The sequence below is a fragment of the Leuciscus leuciscus genome, assembly GCF_965113295.1.
Source record: "Leuciscus leuciscus genome assembly, chromosome: 4".
Classification (NCBI taxonomy): Eukaryota; Metazoa; Chordata; class Actinopteri; order Cypriniformes; family Leuciscidae; genus Leuciscus; species Leuciscus leuciscus.
The window spans coordinates 32,668,649-32,694,742 of record NC_138728.1 but is presented as its reverse complement, the minus strand read 5'-3'; the positions used below and the strand labels follow the sequence as shown (position 1 = coordinate 32,694,742).

Here is a 26,094-nt window from a genome sequence, read left to right as displayed (position 1 = left end):
TTTAGTGCATTAAACTGAAAAAAAATTACATTTTGCGGATTTTGACAGCACTAATACATAATCACTAATTCTTAAGATAAGGGACAAAACGTCTTTTAGATGTTAGTTATTATTTAATATTACATATACTTATTATTATAAACTGATATATTTGTTGACAAAGGTCTCAGCTAATTAACCATGTAACAGGTTTTTCTGAAAATGTTTTCTTTTAAAGATTTACATTTATTCACTCTATAACTTTGTGTCAACTTCGTCAGACGCATTATAATCGTATAAATGAATATATTCATTGCATGCTATTATAATTATAATAAGCATGCTATTATACGTTATTGCATCATGTCAATCACCGGTGAGAAAACTTCACAGTAGTGCGTAACAGTACTACAATAACGGACACAAACAACTTTTTAAAAACGTAATTAGATGAAGCAAGTTTTCGGTTGTGTAGCTACCAAAACTTGCATTATTTAATTCATCTTTAGTTTATGTCCTTTTATGTGCAATCTTTCATTCATATTGTGGCATTTCATAGTAAACTAATATTTTGTTTTTGATGTGTCAATATACAGAATGGAGCGACGTCACTATACAAATAAAAATTTTCAATATTTAACTTTAGAAAATAGAAAGAAAATAAAAAGCCTGAAGTCAAATTATAATGGATATAAGAATGCAAATAAAATATGTATTCCAGCGTGGATGATCAGATTAGGTTGCAGTGTGAACATAGATACACAGATTTCACAGATACATATTTTAAAGGTTTTCTTTAATGAAAAACTCATTCCACACTATTGACATTTAAAACAGTTTCTCTCGAGTGAATCCTCATGTGCATATTAAGGTTTACTTTAATACTGAAACTTTTTCCACATTGACCACATACGAATGGCTTCTCTCCTGTGTGACTTCTCATGTGGGTCATAAGGTTTCCTTGTTGTGAGAAGCTCTTCCCACACTGTTTGCAGGTGTAAGGCTTCTCTCCAGTGTGAATTCTTATGTGGGAATTAAGTGTTTCTTTACGTTTGAAACCTTTTCCACACTGAGCACATACAAACGGCTTTTCTCCAGTGTGAATTCTCATGTGATTTTCAAGACTATCTTTTCGTAAGAAGCTCTTCTCGCACAGTTTGCAGGTGTAAGGCTTCTCCCCAGTGTGAGCTTTCATGTGGAAATCAAGGGTTTGTTTATGTGTAAAACACTTTTCACACAGCTTGCAGGTGTAAGGCTTCTCTCTAGTGTGAACCCTTGTGTGGACTTTAAGGCCTCGTTTTTCAGTGAAACTTTTTCCACACTGTTTGCACTTGTAAGGCTTCTCTCTAGCGTGAATTCTCATGTGGACTTTTAGGCTTCCTTTTTGAGTGAAACTTTGTCCACATTGTTGGCAGGAGTAAGGCTTCTCTCCAGTGTGAATTCTCATGTGGATGTCAATGTATCCATGTTTACTAAAACTCTTTCCACACTGAGGGCATTTGACATTACTTTTAGCTCCTGTCTTTTGACCTCTTTTTCGTGAGGAAGCCTTTTCGATCCCTGAGCAACTAAAAGATTTTTCTCCATTTATGAAATCCCAATGTTTGTCATACTGATCTTTCTCTTCCATTTCATTCAGTACTTCATTCTCTTCTTTCAGCTGCATCAGGTCTAAAGCAAAAAAAAAAAGAGAAATACAAGTTAACCTGAGTTTCATACAGGGGTTCCCAATCACGTTCCTATTAGAAAAATAGTGTACTCTCAACTGTTCAGTTTTGCAGAGAAACTTCAAGAATTTCTGAATTCCCCCCTTTGTGCGTTGGGGTTATCTCACCTAAATTTTTACTTACTCATTGTATGGGTTTTCACAATGGGGTGACCACTGTTTTATATTTAAAATTATGTAGTGACAGTAATTCATTAATTTGTGACAAGAAAATTTTGCAAAAAAAAAAAAACTCACCAAGAAGTTGGCTTTTGTTACAAAAAGCTGATACATACACATACAATCACGAAAGTATATATATATTTATTTTTTTTGGGGGGGGGGGGCTGCCAATAATTCAGACAAAACATCTTTTCTAGTTTTTATCTAAAACTTTGATAATAAATTGAATATGTATATTTGTATATGTATGATTGATGTTGCAAGTATTCAGTAAAAAATGTAATGCATGTCATGTTTTTTTGTGAAGTTTCTGTAACAACACTCTAGTAGCTATGTTTGATTATGATTTCTGATTAGAAAGAGCCCACCCTCATAACTTTATGCAGTAATGAACAGGGGGGATATTCAGATAAGTCTCAGTAACCAACCAGAGCAGCCAAAGCTGTTTCTAAGGCCAATGTGTTTTCTGCCATTCTGTCTGCCAATGAAACCTGATATTGACAAACTCCTCATCCAATAAAAGGTAAATTACCACCTGTTGCTATCACATGTTCAGGTGATGTTTATAAACGTGCATAAAGGGAAACCTGCAAACACTAGGAGCAGCCATTTCATTTGCACTCTGACTCTGCATATGTCACAATGAATCCAAAGAGGACGAAACAAAGGTTTTACAGCCTTTCGGAAGTTGTAGAAGAACTTTGCAAGTCGAGTGAAGAAGAGTCTGAAGGAGAAGAGAATGAGTCCAGCAACGATGAGTCAGACATTTTGGAAGAGATTTTTTCAGATGCCACAGAGGGGTAAGTTTCTACATTTCTTTATAAATCTCTCTCTCTCTCTGTATATATATATATATATATGAAGAGCTCTTTTCCAAAACGGGATAAACGGCATTTAAAAAAAAAAAGAGTTTGTCATGTCATTTTGCTGTGTTCTGAACCTATTCACTGCTCCATCAACGTTTCATGCCAAATCGCTATATTTACTTGTTTAAAATGTACTGCAAGATGCAGTTTCTTTCCAAAACGAGATAAGCGCCAAACCTATTTTTAGCCTAAACGGGATATATCCTCTCAACCAATCAGAATTCGGTGAGCGTTCTACACAATCCAAATAGGCGGCGATCTGAACAGAGGTTTGTTACTTTGTTCATGTTCATTCATTCCTCAAAATGAGTGCTTTAAACTGTAGTAACACTTTTGATGGCCTTGATGAGCCAGTGAGACCTACACCTGGGGGTAGAAAACGCAGACTGGACAAAGAAAATCACAAAAAACAACAAAAAAAGAAGGTTCGTCACTCGGGTGGCGCGTTAATACCAACAGTGGGATGTCAACACAAAGCTGCCGCCAAAGGTTTCTGTCAGGCCGAGAGGCTGTCGCCGGACGATCTGATGGTAAATTTCAACTATTTTTATGAAAAACAAAACAAGGTTGACCAGGACCAGGCCATACTTCATCTCCTGGACATCACACAAGTGACAAGGAAGCGTCCGAAAGTCCAGGACATTAACAAACAAAAAGACCGGAATGTATCTGTTAAGTACAGTCTTTTGTGCAACAGTCATCTGGAGAAAGTGCCCGTTTGCAAGGCGACCTTCATAAAAGTGTTTTGTGAGTACAACTTTCGTTTCAGAAAGGTTTCCCCCTCGCGATAAAGATATTTTCCTGTAAAGAAGCCTGCTAACGTGACATTAAAAGTACTGAATAGTTCTACTAACCTACTGATAGATAGACTGGCCTTTGATACACTGACCATGATAAGGTGCTATGGTAGATTGTGTGTAGTGATGATCGTGCAAAAGTACAAAATGCGGCCAGTAAACAGTGCAGGGATATGTGCAAAGATGTGATTGTTGTTACATATGATTGGACATTATGTTGTTGTTACATGGTATGTCATTGCTATAGAGTAGGGCTCACACACACATTTTCAATGAGGTTTTGATGCTTTGGCAATACAAAATGTTTTTTTTTTTTATGCCAATAAAGCATATTGAATTTAGAGAGAGAGAGAGAGAGAGAGATGTGTGTGTGAAAGGTGATATGTTGAGCAAAAGCAGTTCCTAACCCCTGCTAAGGAGAATACTGAAAGGGGGAGGGAGTTTATTTTACTATTTATTTTATTTGGCTTTTATTTATTTCATGCATTTGCACTTATTTAATTTATATTCATTTATACTATGAGTACCTGATTATATGTTGCATGTTCTCTTGTTTGTTTGTTTTTTAAAAGACAAACCATCATTTTTTTCCAAACATTGATGGATTTATAGCGTTTTGAAAAAATAAATAAATAAACTTTGAATTTATCATCAACAATATTGTTGTTTGATTTAATAGTCATTGTTCAACATGTTCAGACTGAGCCAAAAAAATATTTTAACAGGATAAATTGAATATTCACAAAATGTGTGGGTCTAGGTAAAAAATGTAATTTTCCTGAAAACTACTGAAATGGATTTATCCCGTTTTGGAAAAGAGCTCCTCATATTATATATATATATATATATATAGATATATATATATATATATATAGTAACGGATGACAGACAGGATGTATATGCAACAACGCTCTTTATTGAAAACACTCAGTGGGTCAGAAACACAGCACAAAGACGATCGCCAACACAGCGGGACAGGTGGGCAGACACAAACGCTGATGGTGTGGTGACGCAGGGACCTCGGTGGGCAACAGGTGCTGGTGCGGTGATCCAGTGGTAATCCCTCGTGAGTGCAAGATGAATCCGTGAAGAGTGCAGGAATCCAGGAGAACACGACGAAGACAGGAAGATCCAAACAGCACGGGGAACACAGGAACAAGCACGGGAACACACCAGGAACAACCACAACGATCTGACAACATGAGACACCGGTTACTGAGCTTATAAAGGGACAGACAATTGAAACCAGCTGGCGCTACTGATCACTAATGATTAGTGACCACGCCCACAGACACACACACAAACACACAACAGCACGTTAGACGAGAGAGAGACAGCGAATTCATGAACTGTGACAGTACCCCCTCCCCTAGGAACGCCTCCTGGCGTTCCCCGACCGACTTACCTGTCGATTGTAATCATCGATAAGGGAGTGATCCAGAATGTCTCTAGCAGGAACCCAACTTCTCTCCTCCGGACCGTAACCTTCCCAGTCCACCAGGTACTGAAATCCGCGTCCCCTCCTTCTCGAGTCCAGAATACGGTTAACCGAATAAGTTGGTTCCCCATCTACGAGACGCGGCGGGGGGGGAACCGGGACTGGCGGATTAATGCGTGCCCAAAACACAGGTTTAATCTTTGACACATGAAAGGCGGGATGAATTCTCCTGTACGCAGGAGGAAGTTTGAGTCGGACTGCCACCGGACTAATGATCTTGGTGACAGGAAACGGGCCGATGAATTTAGGAGCAAGTTTATTAGAAACGGAGCGGAGAGGAATGTTCTTGGTTGAAAGCCACACTTTTTGACCAACGACGTATACGGGAGGCTTCGACCGGTGGCGATCGGCCCTTGGAGAAGAGTCTCACGGGCTCTAGTCCAAGTGTGGCGACACCTCTGGACGAAGGCGTGAGCGGAGGGGACCGCGACTTCGGATTCCGTACTAGCAAAAACTGGTGGCTGGTACCCCAAACTACATTCAAACGGAGTAAGGCCCGTGGATGACACTGGTAATGAATTGTGGGCGTACTCCACCACAGAGAGTTGTTGGCTCCAGGAGGAAGGATTCTTGGAAACCAAACATCGCAACACTCTCTCCAGATCTTGGTTGGCTCTCTCCGTTTGACCATTGCTTTGGGGATGAAACCCCGAAGAGAGACTGACAGTCGCCCCCAGTAACTTACAAAATTCTTGCCAAAATTTGGACACAAATTGGGGTCCCCTGTCGGAAACCACGTCCGTCGGGAGGCCATGTAAGCGAAAGATGTGATCTACGACAGTTACCGCTGTCTCCTTGGCTGAGGGTAATTTGGGCAAGGGAATAAAATGAGCCGCCTTCGAGAACCGGTCCACGACGGTCAAAACGACCGTCTTGCCCTGCGAGGGCGGGAGGGCGGTAATAAAATCTAGCGCAATGTGGGACCAGGGTCTCGAAGGGACAGACAGCGGTTGGAGTAACCCATCCGGGGGTCGATTGGAGGTCTTACCAGTGGCACAAACCGAGCAAGCCAAAACAAAACTGCGGATATCGCGAGCCATTAATGGCCACCAGAATCGTTGCCTCACCAAAAAACTGGTGCGATTGACTCCTGGATGACAAGCTATGCTGGAACAATGACCCCACTGAATGACGTCGGACCGACACTCCTCTGGCACAAACAAACGATTCGGTGGGCAATCGGGCGGAGGCGTTACCTCTTCTAAGGCCTTCAAGACCTTCGATTCGACCTCCCATCTGAGAGTGGAGACCACAAATGTCTCGGGTAAAATACACTCGGGAGTAGACGGGCGTTCGGATTGGTCAAAAATACGAGATAAGGAATCGGGTTTGATGTTCTTGGAACCCGGGCGGTACGAAAGAGAAAAGTCAAAACGTCCGAAAAAAAGTGCCCACCGAGCCTGCCTAGAGTTGAGTCTTTTGGCGGTTCTAATATATTCTAGGTTCTTATGATCGGTCCATACGATAAAAGGTACCCCTGACCCTTCTAACCAGTGACGCCACTCCTCCAGCGCTAACTTGACTGCCAACAATTCTCTATTACCAATGTCATAGTTACGTTCAGCAGGTGATAAACGATGAGAAAAAAACGCGCAAGGATGCATCTTGTCGTCTGTGGAAGAACGTTGGGAAAGAACTGCTCCTACCCCCACCTCTGACGCGTCGACCTCCACCACAAACTGACGGGATGGATCAGGGGCAACGAGGATGGGAGCCGAAACGAAGCGGCTCTTGAGTTTGGCGAATACAGCTTCCGCTGTATCGGACCACCTGAACGTCGTTCTGGGGGAGGTCAAGGCAGTCAGAGGCGCGGCTAGTTGGCTGAAGTTGCGAATAAAACGCCGATAAAAATTGGCAAACCCCAGAAACCTCTGTAGGGCCTTACGGGAATCTGGACTTGGCCAATCTATCACAGCCTTAACCTTGTTAGGATCCATACGCATTCCCTCAGACGAGACGATGTGCCCTAGAAAAGGAACAGACTGTGCATGGAAAACGCATTTCTCCGCCTTGACAAAAAGCCCATTCTCTAGCAACCTCTGAAGCACTCGTCTGACGTGCTGAACGTGTTCCTGGAGAGAAGATGAAAAAATCAATATGTCATCTAGGTAGACATATATGAACTGGTCAACCATATCTCTCAGCACGTCATTGACGAGTGCCTGGAAGACCGCTGGGGAGTTGGACAGCCCGAAGGGCATGACCAAGTATTCAAAGTGCCCCCTGGGGGTATTGAACGCGGTCTTCCATTCATCACCCTTCCTTATGCGAACCAAATGATAAGCGTTACGTAAATCCAATTTTGTGAAGATGGATGCTCCCTGTAACCGCTCGAAGGCTGAAGACATCAGCGGCAAAGGATAAGTATTCTTTACCGTGATGTTGTTCAACCCTCGGTAATCAATGCACGGTCGCAGAGATCCATCCTTCTTCCCCACAAAAAAGAACCCCGCCCCCGCTGGAGATGAGGAAGGTCTAATGAATTTGGATGCTAGAGAATCAGAAATATATTTCTCCATAGCCTCCCTTTCTGGAACAGAAAGTGAATATAACTTGCCTTTAGGCGGAGACTCACCTGGCACTAAGTCTATGGCACAGTCATAGGGACGATGAGGAGGGAGAGAAGCAGCACGAGACTTACTGAACACTTCTCTCAGGTCCTGGTACTCCCCGGGCACGTTAGACAAATTCACCGCCTCCTCCTGGAAAACAGACACAGGTACAGACGTACACGCAGACACAAGACATGACTCATGACATGTATTACTCCACATAGAAACAGAATTGTGACCCCAATCGACTCTGGGGTTATGTAATGTGAGCCAGGGATGTCCGAGTACGATGGGTGCGAGAGGTGAGTTCATGAGGTGGAAGGATATTGTCTCTGTGTGGTTACCAGAAGAGATGAGAGTGATAGGTTCGGTAATGTATGAAATGTCAGGAAGTGATTGTCCATTGAGAGCCTTGACAGAGATCTTGTTCGGAAGGGAGGAAATCGGAATGCAAAGATGATGAGCCAGTTCTGAGTCCATAAAATTACCTTCTGCCCCCGAATCCAGTAAAGCCTTGGTGTCGTGTGTGTGGGTTGCCCACCTTAGTCTTACCGGAAGGAGAGTAGCTGATGATGGTGATGATGAGGTCTTCTTGGCGGAGATCCCACCCGATAGTAGCCTCGTTGTTACTACCGGGCTTGATCTTTTAACGGGCACGAGTGGATGAAGTGACCTGCCCTCCCGCAGTACAAACACAGTCCTTGGGACCTCCGCCGTTCTCTCTCCTCCCGGGAAAGCCGAGCTCTACCCCACCTGCATGGGCTCGGGATCACATACGGGACTGACCGTGTCCAGGTTCTCAAGGCGCGGATTCTCCATACCGCGAAACGGGGGGTTCTGTTGGAAGCGACCCATTCTGCTCAATCGAGCATCCACTCGCAACGCCAGCTCAATGAGTCCATTTAAACTGCGTGGAAGGTCCAGCATGTAGATTTCCCTCTGGACACGGTCAGCCAACCCATGCAGGAAATGATCCCACCGCGCCTCCTCGTTCCATCGGCACTCTGCAGCCAGGGTGCGGAACCGGATGGAATATTCCGACACCGAGCCGTTACCTTGGCGGAGATCGGCGAGTAGTCTGGCCGCCTCCCTACCCGCCACCGCACGATCGAAGACCCTCTTCATCTCCTCGGAGAGTGCCTGGAACGAGGCGCAGCATGGATCTTGATTCTCCCACACTGCCGTTCCCCAGAGAGCCGCCTTGCCGGACAACAGCGTCAGCACGAATGCCACCTTAGACCGTTCTTGACTGAACGTCAGTGGCTGTAAGGAAAAGTGCATAGAACATCGGGTCAAAAATGCTCTGCAAAACTCCGGTTCACCTGAATATCCCTCTGGCGTCGGTAATCTCGGTTCGCGCTGCTGGGACGGCTCTGGTGGATCGGGCTGAACGGGCAGTGTGGGCGGCGCAGTGGGAGCTCTTAGCTGTTGGAGTTGTTGGGTGAGCTCGGACACCTGCGTCACAAGCGCTTGGACCGCCCGACCTGTGTTGGCAATGCTCTCCTCCTGGGTGTCCATTTTCGCGATGCTTCGAGTCGCAAACTCGTCCCAACTCGTGGCGCCTGCTACATCCATGGTAGGTCAGATCGTTCTGTAACGGATGACAGACAGGATGTATATGCAACAACGCTCTTTATTGAAAACACTCAGTGGGTCAGAAACACAGCACAAAGACGATCGCCAACACAGCGGGACAGGTGGGCAGACACAAACGCTGATGGTGTGGTGACGCAGGGACCTCGGTGGGCAACAGGTGCTGGTGCGGTGATCCAGTGGTAATCCCTCGTGAGTGCAAGATGAATCCGTGAAGAGTGCAGGAATCCAGGAGAACACGACGAAGACAGGAAGATCCAAACAGCACGGGGAACACAGGAACAAGCACGGGAACACACCAGGAACAACCACAACGATCTGACAACATGAGACACTGGTTACTGAGCTTATAAAGGGACAGACAATTGAAACCAGCTGGCGCTACTGATCACTAATGATTAGTGACCACGCCCACAGACACACACACAAACACACAACAGCACGTTAGACGAGAGAAAGACAGCGAATTCATGAACCGTGACATATATATATATATATGCTTGGGAGCAGCATGTAAATGTAACATGATACTACTTATATGTACTTATTTTACTTGTATATACTTACATTTTACTTATATTTATAATAGATGTCCAGATAATACTGATGATGAGGACTGGACTGCTGAACCAATATCATCATTTGCATCATCATCAGGTACTGCTCCTAGCAATTTTGAAGACAGACTGAGAGCTACAACCAGGGAAAGACAAGGGAGAAGCAGTGTGAGAGGAAGAGGAAGCAGCAGTGTGAGGGGAAGAGGAAGAAGCAGTGTGAGGGGAAGAGGAAGAAGCAGTGTGAGGGGAAGAGGAAGAAGCAGTGTGAGGGGAAGAGGAAGGGGAAGGGGAAGAGGAAGAAGCAGTGTGAGGGGAAGAGGAAGGGGAAGAAGCAGTGTGAGGGGAAGAGGAAGAAGCAGTGTGAGGGGAAGAGGAAGAAGCAGTGTGAGGGGAAGAGGAAGAGGAAGAAGCAGTGTGAGGGGAAGAGGAAGGGGAAGAAGCACTGTGAGAGGAAGAGGAAGAAGCAGTGTGAGGGGAAGAGGAAGAAGCAGTGTGAGGGGAAGAGGAAGAGGCAGTGTGAGGGGAAGAGGAAGTGGAAGAAGCAGTGTGAGGGGAAGAGGAAGAAGCAGTGTGAGGGGAAGAGGAAGTGGAAGAAGCAGTGTGAGGGGAAGAGGAAGAAGCAGTGTGAGGAGAAGAGGAAGACAGACTGACTTGGATTCAGAAACTCTTTCTGATACTGAAGAGAGATGGCATGATTCAGAAGAGCCTGACATTGTACCGCCTGAGCCCATCTTCAAGCCAGAACGTACGCCTGGGCCTCAAGTTATCACTTCACAAGATTACAGCCCTCTAGAGTTATTTCAACTCTTTTTTTCATCCGATGTCTGCCAGACCATTATAAAAAACACAAATGCCTACTCTGCTGAGCACCAGAACAGCACAAGGAGACTAAAGCAGGAGATGTGCCAAAAGGACTTGTTTAGTTTCCTTTCAGTTGTTCTGTACATGGGTCTGGTAAAGCTTCCAGCACTGCCAGACTACTGGAATGGATCCAGGCTTTTCGATTTTAGCTTCCCGGCATCAGTCATGTCCTGCAGAAGATTCAAGGCAATCTCCAATGCACTTCACATCAGCGATCTAAAGGTAGATGCAGAAAATATCAAGAAAAGAGGTACCCCTGATTACGACCGCCTGTGCAAAGTGAAGCCCTTATATGTGCAGCTTCGTGACCGGTGCAAGAGCTTCTTTCATCCTGACCAAAACATCTCAGTGGATGAAAGAATGGTAGCTTCTAAAGCACGGATCAGTCTGAAGCAGTACCACAGGGACAAGCCAACCAAATGGGGGTATAAGCTCTTTGTACTAGCAGATTCACGGCTTGGCTATACGTGGGATTTTTTTATTTATGAGGGAAAATCCCCCACAAATCAAAACCCACAGAACAAGGGGCTGAGCTATGAATCTGTAGTAGCTTTAGTCAATCCCAATGTCTTGCGTACCGGCTACAAGCTCTATGTAGATAACTTCTACACAAGCCCAATGTTCTTCCGGGATCTCCTTGAAAAACGGCTCTTCGCCTGTGGGACCATCAGAAGCAACAGGATAGGCTTCCCCCAAACCACCGAAAATAAATTGCCCAGAAAAGCTCCTCGTGGGTCCATTAGGTGGATCAGGGATGACAAACTTCTGTTTGTTGAATGGAAGGACACAAGAGAAGTTATGATGTGCTCCTCCTTCCATTCAGCTAACGGAAACCAGACGGTGCAGAGGAGGGTCAAGACACCTGATGGGCAATGGGTAGAAAAGACGGTCCCCATTCCTGCTGCAGTGTCCGACTACAACAAGTGAGTAGAATTTATTCTCTGGTGTGTTGCAAGAAAATGTGCAGAAGTGTTTAGGTTTTATATATTGACTTGTGTTTATGTTTGCTTTTCACACAGGAACATGGGAGGTGTTGACATGTCTGATGCCCTCATGTCTGATGCCCTATTATACCGTCCTTCGAAAAACAAGAAAGTGGTACCGATCTCTATTTTACCATTTTGTGGACATCGCTGTTGTAAATGCTTTCATCATTCAACAGCAGCTGGCTAAAATGAAACAAAAGAAGGCAAAAAGTCAGAGGGAGTTTTGGGAAGCTCTGGTCAGTCAGCTTGCTGACTGGATGCCACCACCTGCACCACCTGCATCCTCTGCTACACCTGCTCCTCCTGACTCCCAGCATGCCTGCCACAAGCCAAAGCACATCTCTAATTAAAAATGTGCTTTCAGAAGAAAGTGCAGAATGTGCCACATGAAGACACCAGTCTTCTGCCCTGCCTGTGATGCTGCTCTCTGTTTCCTGCCAGAGCGGGACTGCTTCAACAACTGGCATGACAAGAACAGCCTGTAACACCAACAAATGTAGAGTTATAAATAGTTGTATATAGTTGTGTTATGTAGTAATAATATAAATATGCATGTATATAGTTATTTATAGTAATAGTGATCGTGAGATAGTAGTAATAGTAGTAGTCAAGTCAAGTTAAAGCTTTTATTGTCGTAAGCACAGTGAGGAAACAAGTTTCCCTGTACAATGTGGTTTCAGTAGTAGTTGTTTTATTGTATATGGTCATATTACATTTTTTATATGTCATGTTTATGGTTTAAAAAAAAATCATTTACAACCTATCTAGAATGTTTTATTGCTGTTTGAATAAAAAAAAAAAGTGTAAATCAAATCAGACGTCCATTACAAATCATACAAGGAGCATGACTAGTACCTAGTGGACATTTTTGGTATAGCGACTAAAAATAACACAGAAACCTCTTTTTTTGTGAAATCAATGTCAAATTTGGAACACAACTTCTTTAGACTTAAGGCTTTTAATTTGACATGAAATTAAATTCAACACATTTTATTTTTTTTATAAAATATAAATAAATATTAAATTACTTTTTTTATTATAACAAACTTAAACACCTATAACTTTTTTGTTTTAAATTTTATTTAACTTCTTTCACATGTACAAGAAACTTCCAAGTGTGTTTTTAAAAACGAGCCCAAAATTAGGTTCATATTCCAAACCATTCCAGAATTACATTAATTTGAATCTGGACACCCCCTTTTCAGCTCTACCCTCAAAAAGGGGGGTGACACTTAAGGGGTTAAGTTTCATTAAGGGAGACAGGTTTAAGAACAGAAAACGCAAAGTGCTGTTAGAAACTTTGCTTAGCACACCGTTATCTTTGTGTCTCTGCAACGTCTGTCAGCGCAGCGCGTTTTCCTCACTCCTCGAGCATGTGGGTATTATTTTTTTTTTAACATGAACGTGAAACAATATAAACATGATAACCATATGCTGACTTGAGTGTATACGTATTTTCTGTACGATAAGTGGTTTAACAACGATGTTGTTTAACAACTGGGTGTAGAGCAGTAGTTCTCAAAGTGTGGGGCGCGCCCCGGACAAAAAAAAAAAAAAACACTGCCAAATGACGTAGCAGGGGGGCGCGAAAAAAAAAAAAAAAAAAAACTGGCAAGTTAACTGACGTCGCATGGAAGATGGATCGGTTTATAAAAGGCAAGGGGAAAGCAGTAGATGAGGTCTCACAGACATCACAGACAGGTGCTGGTCATTCTAAAGCTAAATGCCGAAAATATGATGAGGCATATCTTGCTCTCGGCTTCACTGTAATTGGGGTTGGTGAGGAGGAGAGGGCAATGTGTGTACTATGTCTTAAAACGCTGGCAGCAGACAGCATGAAACCTACCAAATTAAGAAGACACATTGAGACAGTACATCCGAATTATGTTCACAAGCCAATTGAGAACTTTTGATCAATGTCGTGGGCAACAAAGTCATTTTGCAAAAGCCACTTCAGCAACAGCGAAAGTGCAACTGGCTTCGTACAAAATTGCGTATAGCATTGCACAATGCAAGAAACCACACACGATTGCAGAAGAATTGATTATTCCTGCTGCCATAGATATAGTGTCAGTTATGCTTGATGAGGCAAGTGTCACAAAATTAAACAACAGTGTCTAATGACACAATATCAAGACGAATTTCTGATATTGCAAATGATGTGGAGGAACAGCTCATTGAGAAAATAAAAAATAAACGCTTTGCGCTCCAAGTTGACGAGGCCACTGACAGTTCCAAGGACAGTTTGTTAATAGCGTATGTGTGCTTCGTTGATGAAAACTCGCTGACTAAAGATATACTGTTTTGAAAGTACATCCCAAACAGAGCAACGGCTGATTTACTTTTAAAGATTATAGATTCGTACTTGACAGAGGCAGGGATTAAATGGGAGGACTGCTTGGGAATTTGCACGGACGGCACACAGAGCATGGCTGGGAAACGAGCAGGATTGCAGGCACTCATCAAGAGAGTCACACCTAAAGCAGAGTGGACTCGCTGCTTTATACATCGAGAAGCACTCGCATCACGGCAGTTAAGTCCTGCATTAAATGATGTTTTGTCTGACGTTGTTACTGCGGTCAATTACATCAAAACAAGAGCGCTGAATTCCCGACTGTTTTCCGCGCTCTGTCAGGAGATGGGCACCGATCACAGTGCTGTGCTGTTTTACAGTGAAACGAGATGGCTCTCCTGCGCCAAAGTGCTATCCAGAGTGTTTGAGCTCAGGGAGCAAATTTGAATTTTTCTGCAGGAAGAAGGATTGAATGAGCTTTCCAGCAAGTTCAGCAATGAACAATTTATAATGAAATTGGCATATCTCAGTGACATGTTCGCCAAGCTGAATCAATTAAACCTTTAGCAGCAGGGCGAAGACAAACACCTACCACATTTGGCAGACCAAGTCAACTCATTGGTCAAAAATTGGAGATGTGGCACAGGAAAGTTGCGCAAGGCAATACAGGTTCATTAGAAAATCGTACAAATTTTTCCGAAATTAACAAGCTCACAGAAATCACTCCGATCCCGTGTTTTTTGGAACACATTTCTGCTCTGAGAGGTCATTTTCAGAAGTACTTCCCTGACAATAGTGTGCAATTTGACTGGGTGAGAGATCCGCTCACTGCTCCTGCACCTGAGCTCCTCTGAGGAAGAGCAGTTCATTGAGATGACGTCTGACTCAAACATGAGGCTAAAGTTCCCATCACAAAGACTCTGTGAATTCTGGCTTGGTGTGGAGAAGTTGTTCCCACTCACTGGTCAGAAGGCAGTTAAAATTCTGCTCCCTTTTGCTACGTCCTATCTGTGTGAACACATTTTTTGGGCGTCACATTTTTTCATAGGTCGAATGGGGGGCATGACCAAAAAAGTTTGAGAAGCACTGGTGTAGAGAGACATATGCGCTATCACGCAGCAGTGCAGTCAGTCAGTGAGCACGGTAACAGATGACGTAAAATCTAGCGGGATTCTATAAATAAACTACACAGAATCCCACTACTCACCGACGCAATGATTAAATTCAGACAAACTTTAGCATACAACCTCTTTGGACAAATATACATAATGAAATGATGATACACAATTTAATACCTTGGAAAATGGCATTTAGGATGGCATTTTTTAATACTTTTTAAGGGCCTTAATTTTCTGTAAATTGATTTATCAACTTTTAATACTTTTTAAGACCCCGCGGACACCCAGTAATATACTGTACATGTAGATAACGAAAAAGATGCATTGGGATTGGCATTTAAAGACATTATGAACTCTATTGGAGTTAGACAACACGTGTCAGGACCTACTCATTGTCATAATCATACTTTAGATCTAATATTGTCACATGGAATCAAAGTCGTTGCCGTTGAAATTCTGCAGCAGAGCGATGACATCTCAGATCATTATTTAATCTCGTGTAAACTTCATTTAGCCAAGGTTGCTAAGCCGACTGTGTTACAAGTATGGTAGAACTATAAATTCTAACACTAAATATTGCTTTATTAATGATCTTCCTGATCAGTTTCATCATCTCAGTATCCAAGATAGCTTAGAAGAACTCAATATTGCGACAGAAACTATTGACTCTCTCTTTTCCAGCACTTTAGACACAGTTGTTGCTTTGCGCTTAAAAAAGATAAAAGAGAATAGTCCAACGCCGTGGTACAACGAGCACACTCGGCCCTTAAGAGAGCAGCCAGAAAAATGGAGCGTAACTGGAAGAAAACAAAACTATAGGTTTTTCGCATTTCGTGGAAAGAGAGCTCGATTGAATACAGAGAGGCCTTAAAAGCTGCTAGATCTGCTTATTTCAACCCTATTAGAAGAAAACAAACACAACCCTAAGTATTTATTTGAAACAGAGGCTAAATTAATGAGAAATAAAGCTTCAAGCCCAGACATTTCCAAGCAGCACAGCAGCATAAAGTAATGACTTTATGAACTTCTTTACTTACGAGATTGATAATATCAGGGAGAAAATTATAACTATGCATCCGTCTATTACAGTATCGCATCAGGCAGTGCATTGTCTCCCTGAGGAAAAATTTGATTCATTCATTGCTATAGACCTTGTGCGCCAGAGAAACAAGCGCGCAGCCATCTTAAGAATATTGTCTTTGGACTTCCGTTTTTGCGGTTGCTTTGTATTAGCCCTGTTCTGTCAACACTGCATTAAACATCGTATACATTTTTAAATATTGCTGATTACTTACTAAGCACTAAATGGTTTAGCTCCTCAGTACTTGAGCGAGCTCTTAACGCATTATAGTCCTTCACATCTATTGCGAGCACAGTAAAAGCACAGTAAAAAAAAAAAGATAGAAAAAGATAAAAACATTGGAACATTGTGTACAATTAAGATAGGCTAATTAATTTATTTTCCAATATCCAAATATGATACTAAATACCACAGGGAAAAGGGCTTCTATTTGTGATGTGCTGTCTTTGCATTTGAACATTGCACATTTTAAACAGGACACACATTTTCTGAATAAATGTTAGCCAATACAAACATATTTATAGAAAACAGTTGACAATGAATAGACAGGAGTCCAATAATAGCACAACGAATCACTTATTCTAAAAATAATATAAAGTATAAGTTCCGAATCCGACATTTAATGAGGGCTGTGTTAACAGTAAAACGTTCGTCATTTAACGAATTTTAAAAGCAAGGATGGATAATACAAAATGCTTTTTGACAGAAAAGAAACAGGCAAGAACAAAATTTTAACTTAGCCCGTCAATTTTCATTTTACAATGATCTTCTCTCTGTGTGTGTGTGTGTGTGTGTGTGTGTGTGTGTGTGTGTGTGTGTGTGTGTGCGTCCGTGTTTGTGAGAGAGCTCGCGCAGCACTGATACAACGGTACTTTTTAATCCATAAGTTTTCATACAAAATAAATATGTAACATAATTAGGTACTTTAGTTATAATTAACACAATAACGTAACACATACGTTTCTCAACACTGAGAATGAATGAATAAATAAACGCCAGTTTCTCCAGACTCGCGCTTATCAGTAATCCACAAATCACAGCACTTTCATAATCACTAAGCCATAGCGATTTCAAGATTTATTGTTCAGCATTACTTGAGCATTTTATTATTTGCATGACTGAATGATGTCTTCCTCTTTTCTGAGTGACCATGAATAACTTAAAGGGATACTCCACTTTTTTTGGAAATAGGCTCATTTTACAACTCCCCCAGAGTTAAACAGTTGAGTTTTACCGTTTTCGAATCCATTCAGCCGAACTCCGGGTCTGGGGTTCCCACTTTTAGCATAGCTTAGCATAATGAATTGAACCGGACAAGACCATTAGCATCTCTCTCAAAAAAATGACCAAAGAGTTTCAATATTTTTCCTATTTAAAACTTGACTCTTCTGTAGTTACATCGTGTACTAAGACCGACGGAAAATGTAAAGTTGTGATTTTCTAGGCTGATATGGCTAGGAACTATACTCTCATTCCTGCGTAATAATCAAGAAACTTTGCTGCAGTACCATGAGTCCAGCAGGCGTAATGATATGACGCAGCGCATGCCGCCTGATAATAGGCTACCGAGCTGGGGACTATTTTCAGGCGCTGCGTCATATCATGTAAAAATGATATGTAAAATGAGCCTATTTCCAAAAAAAGTGGAGTATCCCTTTAACCGAGTATTTTAAGATAATCCATGCGATCTGTGTGATCATCGAATCCATAAGATTAAGTTAACTCAACAATCAACTTTACACATCGACCCCAGGCCGTTTACCTTCAGGAGTCAGAAGTACCGTACTGTACTGTCCTCATAGGGGTGGGCGATATGGCAAAAATATCATATCACGATTTTTTTCAGGAAAATCACGATTCAAGATTTTATCACGATTATTTTTTTATGTTGGTTTTACTATTTTGTAACTGAGCATTACAGCCAAACTAATGTCCATATTTTAAAAATAAAGCCTTAGGTAACAAAATAAAATAAAATAAATGGCAGACAGGGGCGAAGATAAAAATATTTGTCTTTATTTTCTTTGTTATTAAATATTAAGATCAAAGATACACATTACACATACACAACTTACAAATTAAATAAACAGTGCTTTATGTTTGCAGCTAGGTGTATTTAACAGTAGCATTGAAGAAAGTAATTAAATGAACAAATATGAAAATAAAACAAAACAGACTTCACTGTATAAATTATACATCGATACTTATTAAAGCTACTATTAAAGTTATCAGTCAAGAGCAGTGAGTGATTTTCTCTTTACATTTTGTTGTTTTATTAACATTAAAGGAATAGTTCTCCTAAAAATTCAAATTGTCATAATTTACTCTCTCAAGTTGTTTTAAACTCGAATAAGTTTCTTTCTTCTGTTGAAAATAAAAGTTATTTGGAAGAATGTGGGTAACCAAACAGTTGATGTACCCCAGTGACAACCATAGTACATTTTTCTCCTATGGTCCTAAGTCAATGGGGACCAGCTACTGTTTGGATAGCCACATTCTTCAAAATATTAATATTAGAAGGAAATTAATACAGGTTTGGAACAACATTAGAGTGCGTAAATTATGAGAATTTTTATTTTGGGGTGAACTATCCCTTTAAGGACAAGCAGCAGCGTGTTTACTATTGCTACTGTCTCATTAAGAGTTGCGCGCGACGCTACACGCATCTGACAAGCAGATTTACAAAATTTTCTCAAGTTTGCTTTCACTTTAGACATAACCGACTTTGTTTATGTAAACCTTGTGTGTATTTAACAGTATAAGCACATTAAGACTCGAAAGATAACTTAGACCAGTATCCAGGCGTTGGTAGACAGGCTTTTAGTGCATGTGAGCTTCACATGTACGTGCTGAGAAACGCACACGTTAGAACAGCGCATCAGCACGCGAATTAAATGTTTAACCGACAAGGCATTAAAGCACATATGCAAATTATGAACTTTTGTGAACTGCAGTGTCCCGTTCCGCTGCGTTAACATTTTGTGAATGAATATACGTCGCGTTGTTCAGTATGTTGGGACAGAGGCGCCAGAACAGATATAATGCACGATTCTACGATATTTCTTCAAAAGCAGATCGTGGAGACATTTTAATCGTCCACGATCAAAAATCGTCATATCGCACACCCCTACTCGCTCATGACATCAGTCAGACGGTGGGCCGCGGGAGTGGAAGGGGGATCGAGCGGTAATCTTTATTGGTGTCGATTTTCAGTCTCTTTTTAATGATAGGCCTTACGCATCTGTCAATCATCCCCGCTTGCTATTTGGGGAATTAACCCAGCACTATGATTGGTCGAACTCTTCTTCTTTTGCTGTAGCTTGATTTGAGGACAGCGCGTGCACGGAGGCGTCACCAGGTTTTTGCGTAGTTTAGAGTGACAAATCGTACCAGCGTACTTTGAAGTCAAAATGCGTATCCGCTACGCAAAATGCGTTCAGGTTGGCAGGTCTGCAGTTCACGTGGATTAGAGGTCTGCAAACCCGTCGGGACCCGACAAGCTAAGCCCATTCGGGCCGGACTCGGGCCTTTTTTGTTTTTACAGATCGGGCTCGGGCTTATTTAGCTTCTCTCCTTTCATTGTGCCCATAATATACGTGCAGAGCACACGTCACATAGTATGAAATATTGTTATATTGATTGTATTATAAATATTATACATCGCCTAAGAAAATAACACAAACACAATACGCATATTCACGCACGCGTCACTAACAGGTGACACAGGTGACACTGACAGTTGACCATGCAGAGCATCAAGGAGAAGTTGGAGCGTGGGGAGTTAATAAAAGTTCTGAATGCTTCGGGAAAAGCTGCATTTTGGAAAATGTTTGATTTGATTACGACGACAGACAATAAGCCAAATGGTAATGTGCATATCATATCCTTACATATGACAGAAAAAAACGGGAACATCTCATCTACAACAGCATGTCGAGCGCGGCTGCGCTGCAGCTAGTAACTCCGCTAGCACAAGCAGACAGTTATCAATGTCCAAGTTCTTCTCGAAGCCAGTGCCACCTAATGCCAGATCCCAAGTCACCGACAAGTGTGTGGATTTCTGCTGCGAAGACATACGGCCATTCCAAACGGTGGCTTGCGGAGGATTTATAAAGTAAGCCCAGGAACTAATAAACGTTGGAGCAGCCAATGGTCGCCTGTCTGCTGAAAAGTTGCTGCCTGACCCCACGACTATCTCTCGCAGATGCCAGGAAAAGGCAACAACAAAAAGAGAAGTGATTGTTGCTGAGATAAAAGTGTTGGGTTGCTGTGTTGGGTTAATGTTGGGATGACTACAGACATGTGGACTGATGATTACCAAGGTCAGTTACATGGCGATCACATGTCAATTCATAACGTCAGATTTCAAGTTGAAGAGTAATTAACTCACCACTGCCATGTTCCCTTACGATGATGCTAAAACAGCTGAAAATACCCGCAAGGAATTGCAGAAGCAGCTTGTGTCAGTTCTCAAGTTTGATCGCTCTGTAATGAGTAAGGTGATGTGGGTAACAGACCAAGATTCGAATATTGTTGCTGCATTACGCGCTTGAACTGTCAGGACCATATCTACAACACGGTCCTCCAACATGCCTTGGACATCACTGAGCTGTCAGTAGCTATGTTTCCATCAACACGTTTTTATCCGAATTATGTGATATCGAATGAAAAATGCCTTATGGAAACAGTAAAATTCGATGGATTTTCTTGAATATCGACTAAAATGAAATACGGTCGGTCTCATCGGATTTTATCTTGATCGATATACGGTTTATGCGATAAACGCTGATGGAAACGTTATTTGCCGAATAAATAATGGATTGCGATTAAGTTTTAGGTCATTTTATGGGTACAACCCGCCACAAAAGAAGACGTTTTAGTTCATTTCCGCCCAGTTTGCACCCATTATAGGCTACTGTCTGGTTTGCACACATGGCCGGTGTCAACAAAGTGGACAAACGAGGAGACGAGATACTTTTTGAATTTAATTTAACAGAAAAATAAAACGGCTATTATAGCAAAAATCGAAGAAATGCCATAATAGTCAAATAATGTCGCTATCAGCTGTCACATAAGCACCTAGAGTCCTGCAATGGGTTGGGTACCCGCATAAAAGTGGCTAAAACGGGTGGATTGTTTGTGACATTCCTAAAATTCACAGGCGGGGATGCGGGAGGATAATGAACTCCTTGCGGGCGGGTAGCGGATGAAAAATATGTGCAATATTTGTATGTCTAAATTGCCATTACACACTCGCAAATATGTGTTTTGGGCATCCTTATATTCTTGTTTGCCATTACCCGACCGATCCTGTCAATTTAGGACCGACCCAATTAATTTTTTCCCCCTTTTAGTCCGACCGACTGGCCGGTTGTAAACTTGCGTTAAGATCGACCGATTTTTTTTTTTTTACTCTTCAAACAACTAATACAAATGCAATAAAATAATATTAATTATTTTAGTAGGCCTAAATATGGTGTATAGAAATTGCCCATAGCCTATATAGGCCTACAGACGTAGGCTACGCTCTTTCTTTTAAATAAAAACCCGTCAATCAAGCAAAATAATATTCAATGATTGTAGGGCAGGCTAATAAGCCTATGTGTTGTAGCCCAGTCATTAAAAAACGATTTAGTTTCATATTCATGTTTAAATAAAATAATATATATATATATATATATATTTTTTTATTATTATTATTATTTCATGTTGATTATATGAAAAGTGAAAAAAGCATGAATAAGATAAGATGATCCCGAATATCGGGAGACAAATGGAGTGGGCAGACATGATTTTGACCACTTTATTAAGTTTGTTTTTGTAGAAAGACTTTCTTTAAAGTGAATTTCGTTTTGTATTAATTGTATCTTAATTTTAATCAATGTTTAATCAACCATTTTCCTGGATTTAATACATAAGAGCTAAATATAGCAGTATAAATATAATCAGGACACGGAGAGGCGCCCGCGTGTGAACTGGAGGTGGCCTAGGCTACTTGAATGGCCCAAAACAAAGCGCACTTTAGCGCTCATTAGTCCATTCATGAGGCTATTGTGATGTTGAGAGAGGTGCGAGATAAAAAATAAAGCACTTTAAATGGAATGATTTTAGCTTGTGTGCGATTTATCGCGGGCACGGGTCAGATCTGGTGCTGAACTTTGCGGGTACGGGCGGGGGCGGGTCTCCAAAAATAGACCCGTGCAGGACTCTCTGCACTATTAACTTGTGCTATATTGATCATTTGTTGGTAGATGGCGCGATCCATTTTGTCTAGCAAAACTTTGTTCGCAAATGTTTGCTTGAATGTTGTGCGATTCAGTGCGAAAATGAATGGAAACACCTTAAAATGTCTCAAATCAATTCGATATACCAATTTGATCGCAAAACAGCATGTGACGTCATTACGCACAGGTTTTTATTCGCTTTAAAGCCGTTTGATGGAAACACACTTTCACCAGCTTTATTCGCATGATTTTTTTTACCGAACTTCAGATAATTCGATTGACAAGTTGATGGAAACATAGCTAGTAACAGTCCCAGAGGTTGGTGGAACGTTGCTGGCTGTTAAGAAAGTAGTCCGCTTCGTAAAACAAATCGGTCTGGCAAGCTAGTTATCCAAGACCGTTCTGCAGATGGCAGAAACACGTTACAGCACTGTATTTCTCACGCTCAAGTCTATCAAGGACGTGTATGCTGAACTACATGAAAAGCTGGAGAGTCGTGGAGAGGCCCAAAGAATGGCTGATGTGTCCCCAGATATTCTGGATTTTTTGGTCAGTTTTCTCCACCCCTTCTACGAAGCCCAGCGGGAGTTGGAAGGTGATCAATATCCAACCTTGTTGTGTTGTGGCATGAGAAGCTGAAGCGTCATTGCCAGTCAGTAAGCATGAAGCTTGACATGCCTTATCAAGCCACCATTCGCGCGCCACTTGGAATGGATTGGTAGGAAGGTCCAGATTCAGTCACTCCATAAGCTGGCAATATTCCTGTGGCCAAAATACAACCAGTTGTGGATGTTTTGTGAAACTGAGAGAAATGCCATCCTACAAGATGCAAAGAGTTGGATCGCAAACTATCGAGCAACCAGTGGAAATGAGCAACCAGACTTTGAATTGGAGTGGGAGAATGTCGCCCAGGGTGATGTCACAGCTGTGGAGGATGAGGTCCACATATACCTCAACCTTAACCCCAGCAAGGAATATGACGATCGAGATTTGCTGGGTTGGTGGAATCAACATGCGAAGACCATTCCTTTGTTGTCAAGACTCGCCCTTCATGTGTTGAGCATACCTGCAAGCAGCAGTAGCAGCGAACGTGTTTTCAGCACAGCAGGGAGGACGCTGGAGGAGAGGAGGACATCGCTGAAGCCTTCAACAGTGGATGCTGGTCTTTTTCTTCACAGCACTCGTGAATAAACTGAATGATGACCACCGTACGTGTAGCCTACCCTACACACACAGTTCAACGGATTTTCATTTATTTTATTAATATTATTTAGCATTAGCCAGTTGGCGAAGAGTTATTTTTAGACATTGTTTTGAACATTGTTCTTCAGTTCAGTTACTTAAAAGCAAAGAAAGGTAGGCCATTTATTTACTTTTTTTGCGGTTTAATCCCGTAGCACTATATTCTCCCTTCATGCTTATGCTTCTCTGTAATGAACAGTCTGTCCAATATTTGTGGGCATGATGTTTCAGGCCTATAATAAAAGTTGACCTCTTAGTAGCGCGTGACGTGTGTGTTTGCGTGTAGCAGAAACAGCGCGCGTCAGACAGAGCGCATCAAAGAGCGCACGCGTCAGAGAGAGCTTAAAGTAATATTTATGTTGGTCTCGGGTCAGGTTGGGTTCGGGCTGAAAAAATTGCAGCCGTTTTCGGGCTGGGGTCGGGTAGAACTTTAACACCACGGGCCAGGGCCGGGTTAGGGCTGGAGTTTTTGGCCCGTGCAGGGCTCTAACGTGGATACAGAGAAGCGACTAAAAATTATGCAGGCCATGCGTCTGTGCACATATATATTCAAATGCGCATTCATATAGACTAAACACGTAATATGCATGTGTTTTCACGGATTCACATTTCTGAAGGTTACACAGAGATAACGTTTTTCAAAAAAAATTCAAAACTTGCACCTTGGAACCAAAGTTTGCATTCTCGAGCAAATACTGTTGTCGTGCAGATGAACGGCCCGAACGCATTGAAAGTTTTCTGTTTTCAGTTAAAACAGTGTCGTGTAAGTGGCCCCTAAGTTAATAACTAATGATCTTTAAAAGGGAAGTAAATCAATCAAAAACTTACTTCAGCTGGACAATAACTTTATTCTAGAGCTTCTGTAAAGTCAAAACATTCTCTGTTACTTTCAGAGCTCTGTTATTTTCTATCGTCACTGTAAAGCTGATTTGAAACAATATTGTTAAAAGCGCTTATATGAAGGTGACTTGACTCGATCAGTGTCTTTCATTTGAACTGTTTGTGTCACTAACAAATATTTAAACTGTTTTAAGACATCTATTGTTAGTTTGTTATAAAATAACTAGCTGTTATAATTGCTCACTAAAAAAACAAATGTAAAAAAATAAAAAAAGCTAGTGTTTTTGATATGACTTATTTGCTGGTTGTAAATTAAACATTTTTTGGCCCTCTGAATTTAAAGAAGATCTGAATATTGTTATCTTCAATGTGCATCACACAAAACACTAAAAAAATATAATTCCTTGCATTTCTTTCTAAATAAACATTTACAGCTGACTCTCCCATTGCCATCAAAATATTTCCTATCAAGTGTTAAATATTGATGTTTCCAGGTGTTTTCATTTAAACTGGCTGGGAAAAGGTTTTTATTGTATTTTTTTATACAAAACACTAGTTTGATACATCGAGCTCTTTTGAGATAAGAAGAAAAATATATATTTTGCCCTAAAAGATTGCCTTACTTATGTTTTGAATAATTGAAAATGTATAGCTATTATGTTCAGGGATTGTTAATAATTATGTATTATGGTAATCTGTAAAATGTTTTGACCCTCTGGATTTTAGTTACTGTAACGTCGATAGAAATGAATGGTTTTCCTTGTTTCAGTTCAGAAGTAGATATTGTGTTTAATGTTACACACACTCATTTGAAATTCTTCAAACATATAATTTATTTCTGTTGAGCTGGACACTTTAATGAGGATCAAATGATCCTCTTTAAGAATGAAACCAACCTGTTTGTTCCTCAGTTTCTTCTTGTTTCACTCTGAATGTTTCTTCAATCTTCATTTCTTCACTCTCTTCTTTAATAAACGCCATCTTCATAATAGTAAGTCTCAGTTTTTCTGTGTGTTTGGACAATAAGATGAGAATAATGATCAGAAATAAAAAGAAATCCAAAACTAAATCTCTGTGTGTGTCTCAATCAGATCTAGTTCAGTGCACTGGTAAGAGTCAGTCAGAGTGAGAATTAATGGACTTATATTACCAAAAAAGAATTTAATAAAAGAACAAACACTATACAGACACTTAATATTAAGGCATTTAGGATTTAAATGTGGTGTTTACTGACTTGTAAATTCTAGAGACTTTCATACAAATTGGTTTGTTACAGTAGTTGTCATTACATGTTTATGTTCTCCTTGCATATACACTGTTTTGACCAGCGAATCACTGAATCATTTCGCTAAACATTTGATTCGATTGACTCGGGGTTTCAAACGCTCCATTTCTCCATCACCACCCGCCAGTGACCGAAATCGTTTTTACAATAAACCGATTGACGATATAGCGAGCGAATTGAGACGCACCTTTTCTGTCACTCATGTGTGGTGACATAAATAGCAGTATTAATGTAGATAAATCATTAAAATGTTACTTTCAATAACAATTAATAATTTGTACATAGCTTGCTATAAAAAATTAAATAAAAAAAATTGTCTGGACGGCTTGCATCGATTTGAATACTTTAAAACGTATAAAAATTACAAACCTTCGTTCAGCCGAATCACAACAGAGACAGGAGCGCGGCGCAGTCTTATGACGTCATGTCGCCAA

General features: G+C 41.3%; 1 protein-coding gene across 1 annotated transcript; it reads right to left on the bottom strand.

Annotated features, from left to right (window-relative positions):
* Window positions 1-758: 758 nt before the first annotated feature.
* LOC309496799 (uncharacterized protein) lies at window positions 759-26,094 on the bottom strand. The gene is made up of 3 exons (XM_082166921.1): window positions 26,030-26,094; window positions 25,272-25,382; window positions 759-1,650 (listed from the first exon to the last, which is right to left on the bottom strand). Exons 2-3 carry the CDS (start codon window positions 25,360-25,362, stop codon window positions 788-790), a joined length of 954 nt encoding a protein of 317 aa, XP_082023047.1. The 5' UTR covers window positions 25,363-25,382; window positions 26,030-26,094; the 3' UTR covers window positions 759-787.

Excerpts from the sequence above, each read along its gene's own strand:
- LOC309496799 (XM_082166921.1), bottom strand. The coding sequence starts at position 25,362 with ATGAAGATGGCGTTTATTAAAGAAGAGAGTGAAGAAATGAAGATTGAA. Across the intron at positions 1,651-25,271 it reads AGAAACTGAGGAACAAACAG|ACCTGATGCAGCTGAAAGAA; the intron begins GTTGGTTTCATT and ends TTTTTGCTTTAG.